The sequence below is a fragment of the Lepisosteus platostomus genome, chromosome 4 (assembly GCF_059453375.1).
Source record: "Lepisosteus platostomus isolate fLepPlt1 chromosome 4, fLepPlt1.hap1, whole genome shotgun sequence".
NCBI lineage: Eukaryota > Metazoa > Chordata > Actinopteri > Semionotiformes > Lepisosteidae > Lepisosteus > Lepisosteus platostomus.
The window spans coordinates 70,500,176-70,519,741 of record NC_142614.1 but is presented as its reverse complement, the minus strand read 5'-3'; the positions used below and the strand labels follow the sequence as shown (position 1 = coordinate 70,519,741).

Below are 19,566 nucleotides of genomic sequence, written 5' to 3'. Positions count from 1 at the left end.
TGAAGGAAAAAAATAGCTTTCACGGGCCGATTATCAAACTTTATTGATTAAAAAAAAAACTAGCAGACTAAGCAAGAAGACACAGTGCGAGTCTGCATTCTCTCCTCACACTTTCCCCTGGGTCGGAGATCAAATAAAACTTCACTCACACCCAACAAATTACCGCACACAGGACACTGAACACGTTAACCCCAGATATGTCTCACATGATACTGCTCACAAAGGCGTACAGTCGTGTTTTAGCCCTTGTAAGACGGGGCGACCTTACGAGCGAGGCAACGCGCACGGCAGCCACCTTGCGCGCTCCCGCCGACTGCCCCCCTCCCCACCTCTCGGGGGCGCGCACGCGGGCGCGAGAGAGCGCCTCGGAGTCGGCGGCAGTGCGGGGGTCACGTGACGGTGTCTGCTGGCCGAGCGAAGCACGTTAGCAGGTAACCAGCCCTCCGGGAGCCGCACAAAAACTCGGCTGAAATCTCACTTCCAGGCGACAATCTTTATTTAATGGTGTAGAACTGACTGAAATACACAGGATATCGCACCGGGTAGTAAGGTGCTGCGGCTTCTTCCTTTGTAATTTTGCTGCGGGCTTGCTTGTGGCGGTGTCGGGGTTGGAGTATCTATATATGTATGTGTGTGTGTGGGGCCATTTTCTTTAAAAAAAAATATCGTGATACCATACGGTGCCCCCCTCCCCCTGCGTAGCCCTCAGTATTTGAAATGCGGGCATGTATAATTGCGGGTGTGAGAGGGACGCCGGATCCGAGCGCCGGGCCAGCGAGGCGACACCGGCAGCAAAACAAAGGCGCTCGTCGTGCTGCCCCGCCGCCGGACCCGCGGCCGGAGCCGTGAGACCGGTTTGTCCCGATCGATAGCCGCTGCGAGAGCGAAGCGTGGGCGCGCTGGACATGTAAACACCCCCCTTCCGACAGGGGGGGACGGTGGGTCAGAGATCTGGACTCGGGGAGGGGGGTGTTCGGGGTTCCGGGTGCCTGCTGGGGTCCTTCTCCGCCGGTGTCGTTGTTTCTTCTCGTGTGTTTTAAACGTGATCGCTTCCAGGTGTCTTTGAGGTCTCGTTTTCTTGCTCCTCGGAGCTGGTTCGGTGCCCCGGTTCGGTTCGGTTCATCTGGCCTCGGCGGACGTTGCAGTCCAGTCCGTGGCCGCGGTGCTGGCGAGTTGCGCTCATGCTAGGGACGGGGCAGAGGGGAGGCAACTTCTCGGGGGCTAAGTGGGGGCTGAGCGCTGCAGCAAGTTTTGTTTCCGATTCCGTTTAGCGGTTCACTTGTAACTTTTGACGCGACGGGTTCTCGGCTCTCGGGCTATATACCGGCTGCCGGGGGTCCGAGGCCGTTTTTGCTGTGCGCTGAGAGGCGAACGAGTGTCCTGAACGTGGAAGTATTCGGCGGAAAAGGTAACGATGAATAACGAAGTGAAGGCGAGAAAACCTCAGAACTAACCCAACCAAAACCAAACCAGGGCTTCGACACGGGGAGGCGAGGAAACTTTGTTTTTTTTATACATCGGGGAGATTACAAAGCGTGGGCCCATCAAGTCGGTTCGGTAGTTGGCAATGGCTAGGTGAATCTCACCCCTCTGTTTCTTGAAACGAGCCTGGCTCTCGAGTTCAGCAGCGTGGCTGAGTAGCTTGTTCCACACTCCCAACGCCCTTTGGGTAAAGTGCCTCCTGCTCTGAGAAATGTGGTTTGATGGAGGTGATCGCACCTCGTTGTGTAATTCAGTTTCCTGTTGTCTGGGCTGTTTAATATGGTCCTGTCCGTCCTGTAAACGTGGCCCTCTGTCGAGTCTCCTGTCGTGGCTGCTCAGGGTGTCTCCTTTGCGCGTTGAGGTTTCGGAGTGCTGATGGCTCGTCCCCCACGAGCTCAAGTGGGAAAGTGGAGCCTGGCAACATGCCGCTGCCCAGTTTTCTCAGATTTCCTTTGAAAACGTCACCCCTGGGGAAGTCTTTTATTTATTTGTTTTTTAAAAAGCAGCTTTAAAAAGGGCCTGAAAACCCACCACTGGATTTTTGCTGTGTTGCTGGGCAAGGGCTCTGGCTGCGTTGGTCTGGAACAGCTCATTCCCTTTCAGGAGGAATGCCGGGAAAATCCGCATAGGACCGTGCAAAAAGCCTGGGAGGCAATCCTGGACAGCACGATGATGTAAAACAGATCTGGAACAGCGCTGCCCCCCGCCCCCCTCGGTGTTTCTCACACCATTGAACATGCTGCTTTTTTCCAGGATAGTAGGTCAATGGTTGCAAACAGGGAACCAGAAACTGCCATGAAGGATGTTTTACAGAAGTGTAACAGTTAAGGCATGACATCGCATGAAGATCCTGTGAGATATCCAGCTTCCTGGTGGGTGGTGTAGGTGGCCTTACTACTGTATACAGTGTTGTCTGTTGGAGGGTCCAGGCTGTGCTGTCGGACAGCAGAACTGTGTTCAAATGCAGTTGTGACGTTGCATTCATCCCTGCTCATCAAGATGAGTCTGCCGATCACACCTCTATCAGTTACCAGCTGCTCAGCCTGGTCTAACACACCTGTTTGTGATCCTCTCAACTTGTGCCAGTGTTTTAAGTGCTTGAAGATTTTTCAGCACAAGTGAGTTTGAGTTGAATGACCGGTAGCTGGTGAGACTGTGACTGGGAGAATGAACTGGGAGGAATCCAGTCTTAAAGCATGTTGGATTAGGAGTGTTTGTGGGTGCATTTGAACCCAGTTCCCTTGGGCAGGGAGGAGAGCACGATTAGAGAGACCCCACCATAGGAGGTGGCAGAGTGGGTGAATTTACTGTAAGTGGCACAGGGAGGCAACAACATCAGTGTGAACTGCTACATTGATCAGATTCATTAAGGAGTAATTGCTTGTGGGACTCTACATCTTACAGTTTGCTCCCTGGCTACAGCCTGGAGACTGTAAGCTGTGCGTGTCTTTGGTCTGTGTTAGCTACATGAATGTCATTAACTTGGCAAAGAACTGTAAGGAAAAGCAGATTTCATTTTTTCTGGTGAAAGCAAGCAGCTTTAAACCTGCACCGCTGGATCACAAAGCAAAATTGTTTGTGTAGCTGAAGAAGCCAAGGCTCTGTTTATATGTGTGAGTCTAATACCGTTTTGCCGGTATTATTGTTTGTGCAGAGAGGATGGTGTGAACACTCCATGCAGAGCTATGTGTTTTTCCTGAAGGGTTATTCTAGTTAGTTTTGATTGCTGATATTGATTGAAGATCCAGGTGCCAAGCCAGTGCTGGTGAATCAGCATCAGCAGCCTGAAACTGAATATGCAGTGCATGATCATTCCCGCTGCCACGGATTTTATTTTCTGGTCTTTAACGCGGGCTCCTGACCAGAGCCCAAGCAGAGCACCGCGATCTCGGTTTCAGTTCTCCTCCCGTGAGGTTAATAGTTGGACAGTTGTGAGCGGGGGGCGTTATTAGAAGGAGGATCTAAAACCTCTGCTTCTGCCTTGCGAGGTCAGGTGGTAAATCATCAGTACAGGTGTGAGTGGAGGGGGCTCGTGGATCGCAGATGGCGACGCGTTGATCCCTTTTAAGCAGCTCTCGTGCCTTCTTGAGGATGCTGTGGTCAAGATAATCTACAGTATATCCATATCACCTGCAGGTAATAACATGATGGAAGTATCAGAAAGCAACACGAAGGCAGAACCCCGAGACGAGAGGGTGGCAGGCAGAAGGCAGGGAAGTTATGGGCGGTGTAGTGAAGATGGAAAGTCGCAGTTTTACTCATAGAAGTTGTTGATGGTGCCTGCTGTCTTCACGTGCCTAGAGAGAACTGTCCTGCCTGCATCTGCTCCTCGCTGCTGGACCTGCTATGTGCTCAGGCCCCTGCACGTGTTCTTAATTAAAGCTTTGCGTGTCACCCAGAACTGGACACATAAATGGGGTGTCCCAGGCATCTGGTTTGAAAAGACTTTTTGGGGATGGGGCGGGAGAGACGTGGCTTTGTTTTTTTTTTAAGAAATGGAAGGTGTAAAAGAAAACAAAAAACGTTTTGAACTCCTAACAGTGCCGCTGTTTTGATGGCTGGATTTATTGTCTTTACAAGGAACCAGAAAACGACAGTAAATTCTGCAAGGAAGAAGATTGATGAGGGATTCTGTTTATATTCAAGCCATCTGTTTTTTTTTTTTAATTGAGACCTCAGGTGTAGGCTGAGGGAATGGAAAGATTCTTGTAGGAACAAGCTCGTGTCTATGTGCAGTCTGAGTCGGTGACCTTAAGGACGGATTAAACCCCCAGTAACGTGGTGAATTACAGAAACCTCTGAAGCTGCAGGGCGTTTGTGTGCTTGGTGCATGTTATAATATTGAAGCAGGACTGCAGTTTCTTCAAAATGGAGCCAATGCTTTTGTAATTTTGTAAACACGGACATGTAAATTAAAGAAAATATAAACCAACCGATATGTAGCATGATGCCAGCAGCAAATCACCCGGCAACTCACGAATGGGAACCCACTGAAGCTCAGCAGGTGTGAGCCTGGTCAGTACCTGGATGTGAGACCTCCTGGGAAAGACTAAGGTTGCTGCTGGAAGAGGTGTTAGAGGGGCCAGCGGGGGGTGCTCACCCTGCGGTCCATGTGGGTCCTAATGCCCCAGTATAGTGACGGGGACACTATACTGTAAACAGGCGCCGTCCTTCGGATGAGACGTAAAACCGAGGTCCTGACTCTCTGTGGTCATTACAAATCCCAGGGCGTTTCTCGAAAAGAGTAGGGGTGTAACCCCGGTGTCCTGGCCAAATTTCCCATTGGCCCTTACCAATCATGGCCTGCTTATAATAATCCCCATCTATGAATTGGCTTCATTACTCTCTGCTCTCCTCCCCACTGATAGCTGATGTGTGGGGAGCGTTCTGGTGCACTATGGCTGCCGTCGTATCATCCAGGTGGGGCTGCACACTGGTGGTGATGGTACATTACCTGTAAAAGCGCTTTGAGTGGAGTGTCCAGAAAAGCGCTATATAAGTGTAAGCAATTGTTATTATTATTGTTATTATTATTGTTATTATTAGATGATTGTCAGGTAGGGAGCAGTTTACCTGTTGTTGTGTATTATGCTTTGCCAAGTTAAGGAAACAGGGGAATGTGCTTGCCTGACTATTAGGGGAGCACAGGGATGGAGATCATCGGGATAAAGCTCTTACGAAAGGTTAATGTTACTTTGGCAGGAGACTCAATAGTTGGTGTACTTTCTGAAGCCGGAAGCCGGCTCTATTCACACAGAGCTCCGGGAAGGCCATTGTTTTCATGGCGTTGTGCGCCCTCTCCTATATCTTCCCGCGGATCGTAATGGCGAGGGGGGTTTTCCCGGACCGTGGGCACGGGGCGAGGGTGGAGCGCCGACTTGGCCACTAGCCTCTGAGCGGCTGTCAAGAGAGGTCCCACGTTAAAACTGGAATTTCAAGAGCTCAGCCTGCAGTATGGCTAAAGCCCACTTCCAAAGCATATAATAACATTGAAAGCAGAGCTGTACATGTATCACTCAGGCTTTCCCATTGGTGAGTGCAGAGCTGACTATGAAGTGGCTCAGCTTTTAGGATGACGATGGTTTCCAGGTCTTTCTTGGGCAGGTTATGAAGATGACTGCGCTCCAAAGCCAGCGTGAAGAACTACGCTCGACTGCAGGTTCCCAGCCCTGGTCCTGGTGGAACACTGTCTCTTCTGGGTTTAATTCCAGCTCGGTTCTGAATCGCAGACTAATTGATCTCAGTTTTCTATTTAGGGAATAGTTGTACTTTTAAAACCTTTTGTAAGGTTGAATGGGATTTGTAATAAGTATTAGTCCTGTACCAGTCTCTAAGTTCCAGAAGTGCCCTCATTCAGGTGTGATATCTGAAAAAGTAACCAACTGGACCAGTTCCTTTTTGTAGGAAGTGATACCCTTGATGTAGGGTTTTTTTTTTTTTTACACTCAGGACTGACTGAAGAAAGTACGTGCAATTAAAGTCTAAACAAGCAAGCGGTACAGTTTAATCATCAGTTAGCATGGGAGATTTGGAGCTCACCTGGAATGTAAACCAGTGTTCCTCCAGGACCAGGGTTGGGAACCACTGAGCTACACTGTGTCATGCAGGCGAGCGAGTGGTGCATCAGAAGAGTGACAGAACATGTGATTGGCACTGTGCCACGCTTGGGTTCTCTCGGGGGCAATGAGTAGAGAAGCCACCTGAGCAGTAGGTAGGGCACATACATTGTGCAGACCCCAGAGGTCACGCCAATTAAGATCAGCAGCCTGCTGCTGTTAGACCTGCTGGCGTGCAGCGTGTATGTTCCTACTTTTGACTTTTTGCAGTTCAAAGGCTGCTATTCTGTGGGTGGTCGTCTTTTCCAGCCCTTCACCACCCCTCCCTGAGACGCCTGCTGTGTATGTTTCCCTCTCTGCTTCTTTACACGACTCTCTGTCATTTTCTCTTGTCCTCCCTCTGCCTCTCTCTGCCTGCCTGGATCTGCGCTTGTCTCCGCTTTGTTTAACTCTGCCTTGAAGGGGGTGCCAAGGGTGTTTGCACAGTGACAGCCTTGAGAGAGTAAAAAAACCAGCACGCGTTTTCTCGAAAGAGCTTGGGTTCCTCACTTCTTGTGGCCTTCAGTCCGGGGAAAGTGGTGAGAGGAGCACACAGCCTGAAGGCTCTCTCTGGCTCTCTGCTTGTTTTTCATTTCTCCTGTTTCTTGTCTTTTGTCTCGCCTTCGCCCTCCCTGGCCGCTGCCATGCCTGAAGTGCCAATGATCATGGGGAGGTGTGTCTGGGCTGTCTGTGATCACGGTCTTTCAAGAAAATGGCAGTAAGCATGGGGTGGAGTTGTCGTCCATCTCTCTTCTCCCCATCCCTTACATCCTTTGCTTCCACTGCTCTCAGTGTGCCCTTGAAGGGTATTTATCTCGTTCTCTCTGTCTCTTTCTGGCTCGTACAGTTCTTTCGAGCTAGTGAAAGTGAGAGGGGGAGTTAGCCTAAATGCAGACAAGAAACTGGTTAGGCTGCTCTGTGTCCTGGTGTTGGAGTTTCATAAATTGCCCTGTGCTGGGAGGATCATGATAGTAGTTACAAATGCGAGAAGTCCATCCGGCACATCTGTCTCCTGTGTTCTGGCAGATGGTAGTGAATTAATCCAAGGATCACAACCAGCTGTGTCTTGAAAGAAGACAGGGCTCGGGGTTCAAACTCATGGCAGGGTAGCTTGTTCCACACTCCCACAATCCTTTGGCTCAAAAAGGGCTTCCTGTTTGGAGTTTTAAATGCACTTCCTTGTAGTGTCCACTCATGTCCTCCGGTTTGCCTGTCCCTGTTCACTCTGCTCCCTGTGGGCGTCAGGGCTGGTATGTGTTGTGCTTGCAGGAGTCCACAATACAGGCTAATGGAAAAAAGACTCGCATGCTGGTTCAAACGTGGACCAGTGGGGGCCCACCCAGTCCAGCGGGTTTTATGGGTGACACTTAAATCCTCACTTGACAGGTTTCTTTTAGTGTTTGCCAGGCTTGGTGTGTTGTTCAGGTAGGTAGCTTATCAACCATTTGAAATGAAAACCGACACCCTGTAGCTCTTAAGGACACTGATGGCCATTCCAGTGATTAATTGAATCGGTTATATTGCCACAGTGATTGGCAGACGCGTTCCAAGTTTCCAGTAATATTTCCGATTAAAACAAGCAAGAGTGACATATAAGAACTGTTGGATGGGTGCTGACGAGGACCTCGGTTGGCCATCCTAGTGAAGAACCAGGTTCTGAAGAAAGCATCCATCTCCAAGAGGCTTTCTGAACCAGGTGTAAGATAAACTGGAACCTCGAAAGAGATCATTACCCTGGCGATGCCAACATGAGAAACACTAGATCATAAGTTGAAAACTGTTACTAAAATGAGAAAGGTATTGATTGCTTTATAATGGTTTTCTTGGTACATGACAAATTTAGCGCAGGACTTGATGATGAAGCTGAAAATGTGTATTAGAGGGGTGGTGGTTATGTCCCTGAGAGAAAACGAACACGATTCAGGTAACGAAGCTCAAGTTTAATACTGCTTTTGAAAACTCTTGCCTTATGTACTTCGGGATGGCTGCACCCCAGACTTTAGCTTACCTGGGCACTGTGAAAGACTCTACATACACTTTTGAGAGGGAAAAGCATAGCATCTTGAATGTAATGGAGCAATACTCCAAAACATTGAAGATGGTTGGGCAAAGTGTTTCATAGTTTCGGTCAGTCATAAATCTACCTCCTCTCTATCCCCTGCTGAATAAGCAATGTAATATTAGGGCCTGTATCTTGGTGTCTGTTTTTATCTATTCGTGTTGTGCGTGAGGTTAAATGTGTTGTTCTGGAGTGCAGCTGACAGTGGCTCTTTAAACGTGGGTCCCTTGAGAGGTGATCTCAAGCAGTGGCAAGGTGACGTGACCGGTGCTGACAGCTCTTCTCTTCTGCTCTGGCCTGCACCAGATCCGTACACCGCTGGGGGGTTACTCTTGTGCGAATTATAGGGGGCTGGCATATGACGGCACAGTCACAGATAAGCTCTGCTTTGACAAGGGATTTGGAATATTAATCCTAATGTGTGTTTAAGCCTCCTATAATGAGTACTGCTGAGTCAATATTGTGTTTAATTTGAAAACCAGTGTGATTTTGTTTTCTTCTGCCATAGTGTGTTTTCATATCTGTGCAGATGGCAGGGGCACTTCTAACAGTGTTTTTTTTCCCTGAAGAAATTCAGGCAGTTCACAGCACCATGTGTGTTACTGCCGGTGTTCAAGCAGTCCTTCTGATCTGTGTTTTTCATAGTCATCTTCATGTTGCGGAGTATGTCCAGGGGAGATTCCTAGACAGGACAGTTCCTTTAGACGGAAGAAGAAAGAGCTTTTTACTTCCCATGTGGCTTCTAAATGTTTGTGATTGAAGGGGAGTATTATTAACCATGCAATCTGCTAAACTGATGTGGATGTCTCTAAACAGTAGTTTTATTGGATAACATGCACTGTAGTGGTCTACATGTGTACAGAGTGGGGTGCTGCATTCGGCGTTATTTTTAACAGTTGAATTAAGTTACTTTGAAAGGAATGAATTTCAAAAGCTCATCAGTTGAAAAACTGTCATCATATGTAATTTTAGAAATCTTCGGTGGCATTAAAAGTGTAGTATGTTTAAGATATCCCTGTCCCCAGTTGGAATTGAAGCATTTGTAAATCATGTCCATGCTGGTGTAATTGTGAATGTGAGTGGACAGTGTGCTGGTTGCGAATGTTGTTCCGCACTCCCCTGGGGCAGGAGGGCCCTCTGGCTCCCCCTGCTGGCTGGGCAGAGTGGCTGTGGTGAGTGTTCTCTGTTGACTCCACTGATAGCAGCATAGGGAGGACTGTCACGTACTTGCTGGGCTAGTTTAACAAGGTGGAGTAGGAGTATGTGGTTGTAGTCAACATCATACACCACATGGGGACGGAACAGAAGATTTTGAAGGGACTTGATACATTTTTTTTTAATTCTTTAAAAAATATTTTATTTGAGCCCCATAAAGCATGCATAAGCTGTGAAAAATTCAGAAACTAAAGTCAAGGGGGGGCAGGGAAGTGTTCAGCCAGTCTGGCCTAAAGCAAAACTTGGTGCTGTTTCTAAAGTTTCACATAATCACTTTGCAAGACAGAGTTACTGAAGAGAGGTTGTGGTCACTGGATATAGATTTAATCCTCATCGTGACCACAGGGGTCCGCTTTTACTTTTCAAAAGTACTTGGTTCAGCTGGAGATTTCCTCATTTTCATCTCTTGAGGCTTGTTTTTCATTTTTAGTTTCGTCTTGGCTGTCATGTGTTATCAGTCCTTTTGCTAACGGCCCAGAGATGGAGATCGGTTGATTTCTGTCTCTGGGTTGTGGATGGGCCTCAGGACCGGAAGCGGTCTTTTCATCGTAGCTGCAGTAACCCGAAGGAAGGATAAATCCGACAGGCTCTGCTGTCTGAAGTAAGCCTAGGGGGACAGGAGCGGTGTCTTGAACTGAGACGTGTTCGATGTGGCTGCCAGCAGACCCCCTCCCTGCCCTCACAGGGGAGGGGCGGTGACTGTAGGGCCCGCTCGTGAAGAACAGGTGTGGCGCCACCAGCGCCCGAAGCTTCACAGCCACACTCGACGCATGCCTCTGTTATGGGATGTGTCACCGATTCGTGTGGCGTGGCTTGCCCGTACGTCCTTTATAGTGGGGCGCTGTGCCACCTCTTGGCTTGACTCTCGTTATCGGCCTTTGCCTCTGTGCAGCCGCCTGCAGGCCAGGCAGGCTGCTGTTCTGCCACAGCGTCCCTCTCGATCTCATTGATCTCGCAGCGCGCGCCCCCAGTGGAGCGGCGGAAATGGATGGAGATGACAGGTGTATACATCTATAGGGGCAGGAGCGGGTCTCTGACACGTGGGGGGGCGTAGTGCAGTGTAAGGGGATACGGTGGAGTTCTCATCGGCGACCTATATTAAGACAGCAGATAGTGGGGTTATAGACTTACGCTGACGGGCTCTGTGCGTGTGCGGCGTGCCTGCTGTGCGAGCCCGTGTTGCGCAATGTGTTGAGTCCGGGGGGGAGCCGTATCTGGAGCAGATAGGGTGCAGCCCAGAATAATCGCTGCCGCGTTCCGCAGCCCAGAGTGAGTGGGGAGAAAGGAAGCAGAGTGTGGCAGCGTGAGAGGTTAAAGCGCTGGTTCCTTTTCCTCGCATTGTGCTCTAGGGTTCGCGTCTGGAGTCTCCGCTTCAGAAGGCCGTTTGCCTGTCCAAGCGCCTCGTTGAAGTCCTCCGTGTGAAGCTGTCTCAGATCTCCGTGGGAGGGGGAGGGGGTGTGGGGAGATAACCTAGGCTCAGCAAAAGTCGCCAGTCTCCTGTCTGCTTCCACTGTCCAGGTTCACGTGAAACAGGGCGCTTACAACACAGTGGCACTTGGAAAACACAGTGAGCTTTGAAACCCAACGAATCTCCGGTGCTTTAGAAAGATATAATGGAGATGTTCAACACGGTGATCACCTGTCTTGTAATTCCTGAGTTTCCCAGAGTAGGCTAGGAGGCGGAACACTGTGGGAGTGGAAATGGACTTGTCACTCTCTTAGCGTTTATAGCTGTTTTACGTGTCCATGTGCATATACGCTTGGGCACGATGGGACAGCACTCCCAGGTTCCAAATTAATAAGAGATCAACCCCAAGGATATTTCCGTGACCTCCAGAGATTGCAGTCTGAGACTTGTGTCTGCAGCAGGCAACAGTCTGATCACCACTCGGTAACGTGCTGCCAGACCTTACTGGGGGGATAACTTCTCTGTTCCTTTGGAGGGTTTGAAGATCTGCACTAGGCTTCCTGCCTAGTGGGCTTCGCGGTGATGGCTGAGGGCATTGTCACGACTTATAAGATTTAAGGCAGAGAGGGAACCAGCAGCTTCACAAGAGGGGCTGTGGTGGGATAATACCTGGATGTTACAAAAAGTGTTTGTCTGTGGGCTCCAGTTTGCTTCTGTTGTCATGAGGTAAATAGTACGAAGAAGATCAAGTTACACACCAGTGACACTCGCAGTGGAAATCCCAAACACGGTGATAACATGTCCACTTGTCTTGTCAATATTACATTTCCTAGGCGGAAACCTAGGAAATGTCATATTCCTAGAATAAGACAGAAGGTGTTGTGGGAGTGTGGAACAAGCTACCCAGCTGTGTTGTTGAAGCCCATACCCTGGCTACGTTCAAGAAATGTAGAGCCCAGATGAAATTCTTGGGTCAAAAGCGACTAACCTGTCATTGCAGGTGCTTGGATCCCTTATCGCAGAAGTCAAGAGCTGAGGAAGTCTCAAGCTGTCAAGCTGGTCAGTTTTAATTTTTAAAACTGGTGTTTTGCTTCCAGGCCTGCGAGCCTGCTCCGCTGCTTCATAGAAAGCAGATGAATGCTTTGTAAGTCAAGTAATGAAATGAAACTGTTAGATATCGCTCTTTGAGGTTTTGATGAGTTGGCATAGGCTTCATCATTTGTGCACTGGTTCTGCAGCCACGCACTGTTGCTACAGTCCTGCCACTGTCCCCATTTAATTTCTTCTGTGTTCCCGGCTAAAATGCACATTCATTGTAAAACATCTTCTGGAGAGAAAAAAAAAACAGGCCAACTTTCTTTCCATCCTTCCGAAACTGTATTGACGTTAGCCATTTTTAGATTGTACCTTGATGGAAGTGTGTGCTGTTTTTTCAGTCTTCCTGTGAGATGCCGAACCCCAGCGCTCGGTTGGTGAGGCCCAGTAGTTCTGTGGATTACACCTGCTCTGCTTTCCTCTTGGCTCTGTGCGAGGGCAGTCTTGTAGTGGGGCTGTGAGGGGAGGGGAGAGTTTGCTGCACTCACAGTGTTCCTTGTGTGCTGAGAGCTATAAATTTCCCTCCTGCCTCCTGTGAGGGTGAAGGGTGCTCTTCTTGGTGACCTCCCCCACCCCCCCTGCGTACACCCTGCACAGCAGACCACAGGCTCTGAGCTCCCGGGAGCAGAGTAGTATCCGTTCGAAAACATTGAGAGGGATCCCGGTCAGGATAATACGATCTCGATGGTCCTTCGTGTGCAATTGGAAAAACATATCGGGGGGAAGTGGGTCATTAAAAACAGATGAGGACATCCTGCTGTAAATATTGCAGAGAGGAAGAGGGGAATGGTGGGGGGTTGGTGATTGAAATATAGCAGATTTTAAGGACAGATGAGGAGACCTGATGGCACAGTGTAGCCCTGTGGTAGAGCAGGGGTCTGCTGGTTAATGGAGTGCTGTCAAGATCAGCGTGCTGTGGGGTTGAGCAGGGAGTGGAGTAGACCCAAACTGTTGCACAGCATAGGCAGTGTGAGACTTCTGTGAAAGTGCCTTAAGATGACTGGGGTCTCAGTCCCAGCCTGCGGTGGTGTGATTGCTGTGCTGGACTAGACTGCAGGGCACTATACAGCGGAGCCACTGCAGAAGTTGCGTTTTGACACCAGACTTTGCTTGCGCTGCTGCCAGGTGATTTTGTAATGTTCTGTGGCAAGGGGCACGTATTCTTCTACTAGGGGAAACTTTTATGACTGTTACTGCTGACGTACCGGTGCATCCATATAGAGAATACAGTGAAGATGACCTAAAACGAGCTTTATTCTATGAAAGCAACCTCCAGTTGAGTTATCTGGAGAGTGTTCTGGTGGCTTGTACATAGAGTTCTGTTACTGTCAGTAACCTTTTATCTGTGATTTGTTTTTTTAGCTCTTACTTGTTTAGGTCTTTCCTAATGTGTGGGTGATTTACAGAGGTGAAAAATAGCTGTGACATTAGGGCTGTTTCACAAAGCGAGATTACTCATTTAATCAGATAACTTTTAGTAAACATGCTGACAAAAGTCTGGACTTTCTGTTTCACAAAGCAAGATTGAATTGTGTCTTTAGTTTAGTAACTACAGCAACATGTTCTCTGTTCTTCACCTGCTCCGAGGCAGGATAAGACAAACTTAGCCTGACTTTGTGGTTAAGAGCTCAGTTCCCAGAACAGTCAGTCTCTGCAAAAACTCTTCACTTTTCTTTAGCAATCCAGTTGACATTAAAGCTTCGTGAAGAGATTGGAAGTTTAGGGATCGCCAAAATCCTTTACAGTTCACAGACGATTTTTATTTGAAAGATGCAATTTCAGCAGACAGGGTATACTTTACATTCAGGATCTCTCAAGCCGGTACGTTAATACTGCTCATCATAGCTCAACATTAAAAGAAACTGAAACTCTGTTCATAGGGTTTCCTAGTGCTAGTGACTGGTGCAGTTTCTTACTGTGTTGGTGGCTTGAACAGTAAGTCACGCGAAGAGGGGAAATGGGGTTGGCAAAAACTATCAGTCATTTCCATCAAAAGAAGTCTTTATGTGTGAGTCTGCAATAGGGGTTATGAAGACTTAGGAGTGTATAATGTACAGCTATCATCATCACATTGTTTCCTGTGTTATCAAATGATCTGTGGCGTATGGTGTCATGTCAGCAACGCGTACATGACTGCCCAGACAGGGCATATGACATCACTGTCGCAGGGTTTGCGCGGTACACTAGAGCAATACATTCTTTATTGAGGTGATGATGATGATTCCTCCTCTTGCAGTCTTGTTGGCTAAAATTAGGAAATGTTTCATTCCGAGGATTGCACTACGCTGCATTGGACAGTACCAGGGGCTACTGTAAATGCTTAGATTCCTGTTGCAAAGCCATGTTGTACAACTATACAATAGCTTGAAGGAGAGCTCCACTTCAGTGCCATAACAATGTAAATTCAATAATGCCTGTGCTTGTGCAATGTGTGCTTGTGCAATTTTTATCATTTTGTCTTGAGATATTTTATTGGATTTCATAATTAACTTGCATATTCAATTGATCTTCAATTCTTTCGATTCTTTCAGACAACGTTTCTGGCTTTTGTGACGGCTACACTATTATAACAGATTTCATCCTCACGGTTTTCCCTAAAGAGCCGTAATTCATGGTCACTGGATGAACATGCACGTTCTTTCACTGTGGTTTTGTTGACCCGCAGCTCCAACTGAAGTGCAGCATGGGTGCACAGTGAGATTGTTTAAATCTGAATCGCCCTAGCTGGAAAACTTACACCAGAGTTTGCTTTAGTCCAGAGGAGTAATCCTGAAGTCAGTTATCGGATCCTGATCCTGAATTGGTTAGACCTGCTTCGTGAAGCAGCCGCATGGTCAGTGATTGCACGCAGCTAGCCAGTGTGTGGTTGTGAACGTCGTGCTCATCGTGGCACGTTTTTCACGTGGTGACCCTGGGGCTGGTCAGTAACAGTCCTGGTAGGGCCAGACAGCTGATGAGCCCCTCCTTGAAAGTTTCAGCTGTCGCAGGCTACGAGTTGGTGTAGGTCTGACAGACCCGTTCGTCATGGGACGTGAGCTCGGTTTAATCCTCGCGCCCGAGTCGCAATGTGAGCGTGCCAACAAAAACAACTTGGAAAACTTGGATTATTCTAGTTTTTTTAGCACAGTGAGGCTCTTGCGAAAGCATGTCTCTGGACAGCGGGCTGCTTGTTATCGAGAAGGACTGTCAGAGCTGTTTACTTAAGATGATTGGAGGAAGGAGGCAGGTGTTACCAGAGCCTGTGGTTATACAGTACACAGCGCCCATGCTTACGATGACATTTTTAAACACGGCTTCACGACTTTTTATCATGAAGTTAGTCTGTTCGCTTCTAAGTCCTTCATACTGTCAGGAGAGTATTTAATGTGTTTGTTAAATAGTGACTGAGTCTCCCAGTGTACGACCAAAAAGAGGTTTCATAGTGTGAGGATAAGATTTTAATCGTGCAACTTAACGGAGGGAAGACGTTTTAACCACATGTACTTAAAACAAGTTCTTCTATTTATTTCTCAGTACAGTCTGCATGATCACTGTGAAACACACATTCAACACAAATCTAACAACCGTGCCATACTACTAAGTTGAGGCAGCCCTGGCCTGGATCTCAAGGCTTTTCATACACAAACATTACCAGATGCTGCCACCAATGTTGCTGCAGTGGCTCTTAAAATCTTTTTGTGCAGTCACTATATGTAACAGTCGTCGCTGTTACCACAGGCTTTCTTGTACAGAATGTATTTGCTATGGAGTCTTTGTAAAATTCTCCCTTTTCTTTCCTATAAGTCGGCTGTTCTTAGGAAGGGTACTTTCTAAATTGCTGCCTGTATAAACGTTCATTGTGTCTGTCATACTGATGCAACTTGGCGTGTGTGACAAAATGACTCGCGTCCTGTTACACAGCAGGAAAAAATGCTCGTTTGGTTATGTGCTCGTCATTTATTGACCGTTTCTCCCCCATCTCTTTCTTTCTCTGTTTTCCAGATTTTCTATTTTGTACATTGTTTTGTATATACTGTATATGATGACTTCGCTAGGCAGCGAGCGGGCCCGGGGCACTCGGGACAAGGTGCTGCCTGCAGCCACACAGACACAGCCCCAGAAACAGGTACAGGTGAGTCCTGGAGTCACACAGACACACACAGCCCCAGAAACAGGTACAGGTGAGTCCTGGAGTCACACAGACACACACAGCCCCAGAAACAGGTACAGGTGAGTCCTGGAGTCACACAGACACACACAGCCCCAGAAACAGGTACAGGTGAGCCCTGGAGTCACACAGACACACACAGCCCCAGAAACAGGTACAGGTGAGTCCTGGAGTCACACAGACACACACAGCCCCAGAAACAGGTACAGGCGAGTCCTGGAGTCACACAGACACACACAGCCCCAGAAACAGGTACAGGCGAGTCCTGGAGTCACACAGACACACACAGCCCCAGAAACAGGTACAGGCGAGTCCTGGAGTCACACAGACACACACAGCCCCAGAAACAGGTACAGGCGAGTCCTGGAGTCACACAGACACACACAGCCCCAGAAACAGGTACAGGTGAGTCCTGCAGCCACACAGACACGCACAGCCCCAGAAACAGGTACAGGCGAGTCCTGGAGTCACACAGACACACACAGCCCCAGAAACAGTTACAGGTGAGTCCTGCAACCAAACAGACACACAGGTGTTAAGATAGACATGATACGTGAGAAGTGTTTTTTGGACACCGTTGTTGTTAGGTTAACGCAGGAATGCAGTGCAGTTTGCGAAATGAACAAGCTCTGCTCTCTCCTCTCCAGGCCACAGCTGAACAGATCCGACTTGCTCAGATGATCTACGACAAGAACGACGCAGACTTCGAGGACAAAGTGAAACAGGTGATTTGCTCAAAACCTACTCTGACACTTCACAGCATAGGTTCGAAAACATTTTAACACCTTTCTTGGTTTATTCTTTACTGATGCCATGCAAATTGTATTGTGGTTTGTATTCTGTAAAGGGATTATTCTTTATGGAAAACGTCAGTGGGCTCAGAAGCAGCAGGCTTTCCTTTGGTGAGATGAGGAAGACTAATCTGAAGCTTCTCAGCTAGACTCTTGTTCAGTGTCCTTGTCAGGCGCAGAATGGATGAGCTCTTCAGGATCCTCTAATAATTCCTGTAGGCAAATTCAACCAAGAATGGTCCGTTCTGATTTGGCTGTTGAGGAAAAACCAGCGATTGTAAAAAAAAAAAAATAGAAATAAGTAAAGGAAACCTGTTGCCTCGTGAATCAGTTTGTGATGTTTTTCTTGGTTGCCAAAATACTTGGAAAGCTATAGTAAGAAAAGAGAGAGAGGAGTATATCTGCCATATCTACGTGTACATTCGGATTCTTATTGGCACCATTCCCTTGGGACATGCGCTGTACAATAGACAACAATTTCACAAAGAGCACGGGACATTGCCAAACCGTAAATAATCAATAATAATGGTCACAGCCGATCATCATGCACGACAACATACACGCAATACAGCGTGTTCATCGCAGAACCCACCTGCTTGAGGAAGTGGTGAAAGAGACGAGTGCCAGCATGGATAAGCACACAGACTGGAGGTAGTCTGTCTGAGAGGTGATGTGATGACGGGGTTTTGTTTGCGTCTCTGCAGCTGATGGAGGTCACCGGGAAGAACCAGGACGAGTGCATCGTGGCTCTCCACGACTGCAACGAGGATGTCAACAGAGCCATCAACATCCTGCTGGAGGGCAGCTCGGACACGGTACTCGAGACCGCGGGGACGCATGAGAGCTTGGGGCCTTTCTCCGACACGCATGGGAACAGCACCCACTTTTAATTATCCTCATGGTTTCTGCAAAGGGTAATGTAATGAAAAGATGGTTAAAAAAAGGTGGAACAGCCTCTCCAGCCACCATTTGTAGATCTCTCCCCCAAACCCCCCCCACCCCCGCGACTTTGTCCCTGGGAGGGTGTGGTCGGATGTTAATGAAGATTCCCGCAGCTGTTGTTAAGTGACAGGAGTCGTATCCCCTCTCACACACCCCCTGCAAGCGGCTGCCCCTCAAGAGGTGTAGCAGCTGGTTCCTGTGGCTCTGCATGCTCCACATACTGAAACCGGAGCTGTTCCACGGGCTTCACCATTCAGTGTGAAGGATTCATAAGAAATCTCTTTACGAGCGATAACTGGATTCCTCATAAACTGTTCTTTTGGATAAAGACATGTTAATATACTTCCACGCTGGAAACTCGGCATGAATCATTCTGGCTGGATTTGACTTGAGGTGTATGCTGGAGTGAAGGAAAGAGCATGTATTTAAGGCTGTGAGGTAGGAAGGACAAAGAAAATGTAAGGATGGGTATGGGAGATGAAAAGGGGGCAGAGAAGATGGAAATCTATAAGATGTGTTTCTGGAGAAACATGAAAGGCACATGTCATCTAGAGATATAATAAGAATTTGACCACTGAGAGCAGGGGGGAGGTGTGATCCATGGGATGATTTTAACTTTCTGGTATTTGATTCTTCTTATCCCTGAGAAAGATTGCAGACAGGGGTCAGTGTAATCATGGCTGGGGGAGGTGAAATGAAAAGCTTAGAGAGCTCTTTGGTTGTTATTTGACATGTTCCCATAAAAAGATCTGCCTTGTCGCTCACCCATCTGCGTTTCGCCAATGTAAACACTAGTGCGCTCTCCGCAGGCGATGCAGCAAATTAGTTTTATGAATGCCCGAGTCTCTTTAAGGACCTGTCTCTGACTGAAAAGCACAGTGTTTCCGGTCTCCATAGTGGAGCACCGGCTTGGATATTATGGACCAGAAGAACAGGTGCCACTGAATGGTCTACCAGCAACACTCACAGAAGCAAGCTGGTTTTCAACAGGGACAGATTAGTATCGGTGCCAGTGAAGTAGCACTACTACATCTTTCAGGGCTGAAAGTTCTCCAGTTCTCCAGGAACTCGCTTTAGTTTCTCGCTATTTTGATTCCTACCCCCTGTCTTTTAGATGACTGAGGTTCCTGGTGTTTACTATGCACCTCAAACGCCAAGTTTCCCCCCTGCCTGTCTTTACAGTGTTATTACAAGTAGTTCTTATAAAGAAATCAACATATGGTTTTGTTCTCGGAGTACGACCTCGCTGCGCTACATCTGTATGTTCGAAAGTTAATTCCATTTCTGTTTGTCGCTGATCAATAAAATAATTTCCCTCGGTAGGAAGACAGATTGACGTGGGGAAGTCAAAAGGGTCCCTTCATTTAATTGTGTTCCCTAGATGAGGGGACTTTTAATGTCACTTGCAATGAGTCTCTGCTGCTTATTGCAATATTTTTACAGCTTATGTTTCGTAAGCAGTGTGAGTGAGGCCATTTTGGGAGCAAATACACCTGTTGGTATACAGTATGCTGCCTATATCTGCCTTGACCTTTGATGGTACATCTTTACCTCTGCTACGTCTAATCGGGTTTGTGATTTCTGAAAGACAGGAGGCTATTGATTTCTGATTCACAGTTGTCTTCCATGTTTCTTGCCACCTATCAGTCATTACGAACATATAGAATATAGCAGGAATAGTAATGAAAGAGTAATAGCTCTAATAGTAATAGTTTTAATGAGTTTTAGAATGAGCTGAAATGTAGCACTTCAGGTGCTCATTTAGGTTTTGTCTTTTACTTTAAGCACCGTAGCCTGTCATTTTGATAGGACCTGCAGTGTATAATCAATGC

The 19,566-nt window shown here is 47.8% G+C and overlaps 1 protein-coding gene across 2 annotated transcripts in view; it reads left to right on the top strand.

The window, feature by feature from the left end:
- The first annotated feature begins 350 nt into the window (after positions 1 to 350).
- ubap2a (ubiquitin associated protein 2a) overlaps positions 351 to 19,566 on the top strand; it is a 47,469-nt gene continuing 28,253 nt past the window's right edge. For both annotated transcript variants that reach the window (XM_088630523.1, XM_088630522.1), the window contains exons 1-4: positions 351 to 431; positions 15,836 to 15,965; positions 16,649 to 16,726; positions 17,497 to 17,607. In XM_088630523.1, coding sequence (XP_088486649.1) covers positions 15,873 to 15,965; positions 16,649 to 16,726; positions 17,497 to 17,607 — 282 coding nt within the window. In that variant the 5' untranslated portion in view covers positions 351 to 431; positions 15,836 to 15,872. The remainder of the gene's footprint in view (positions 432 to 15,835; positions 15,966 to 16,648; positions 16,727 to 17,496; positions 17,608 to 19,566) is intronic.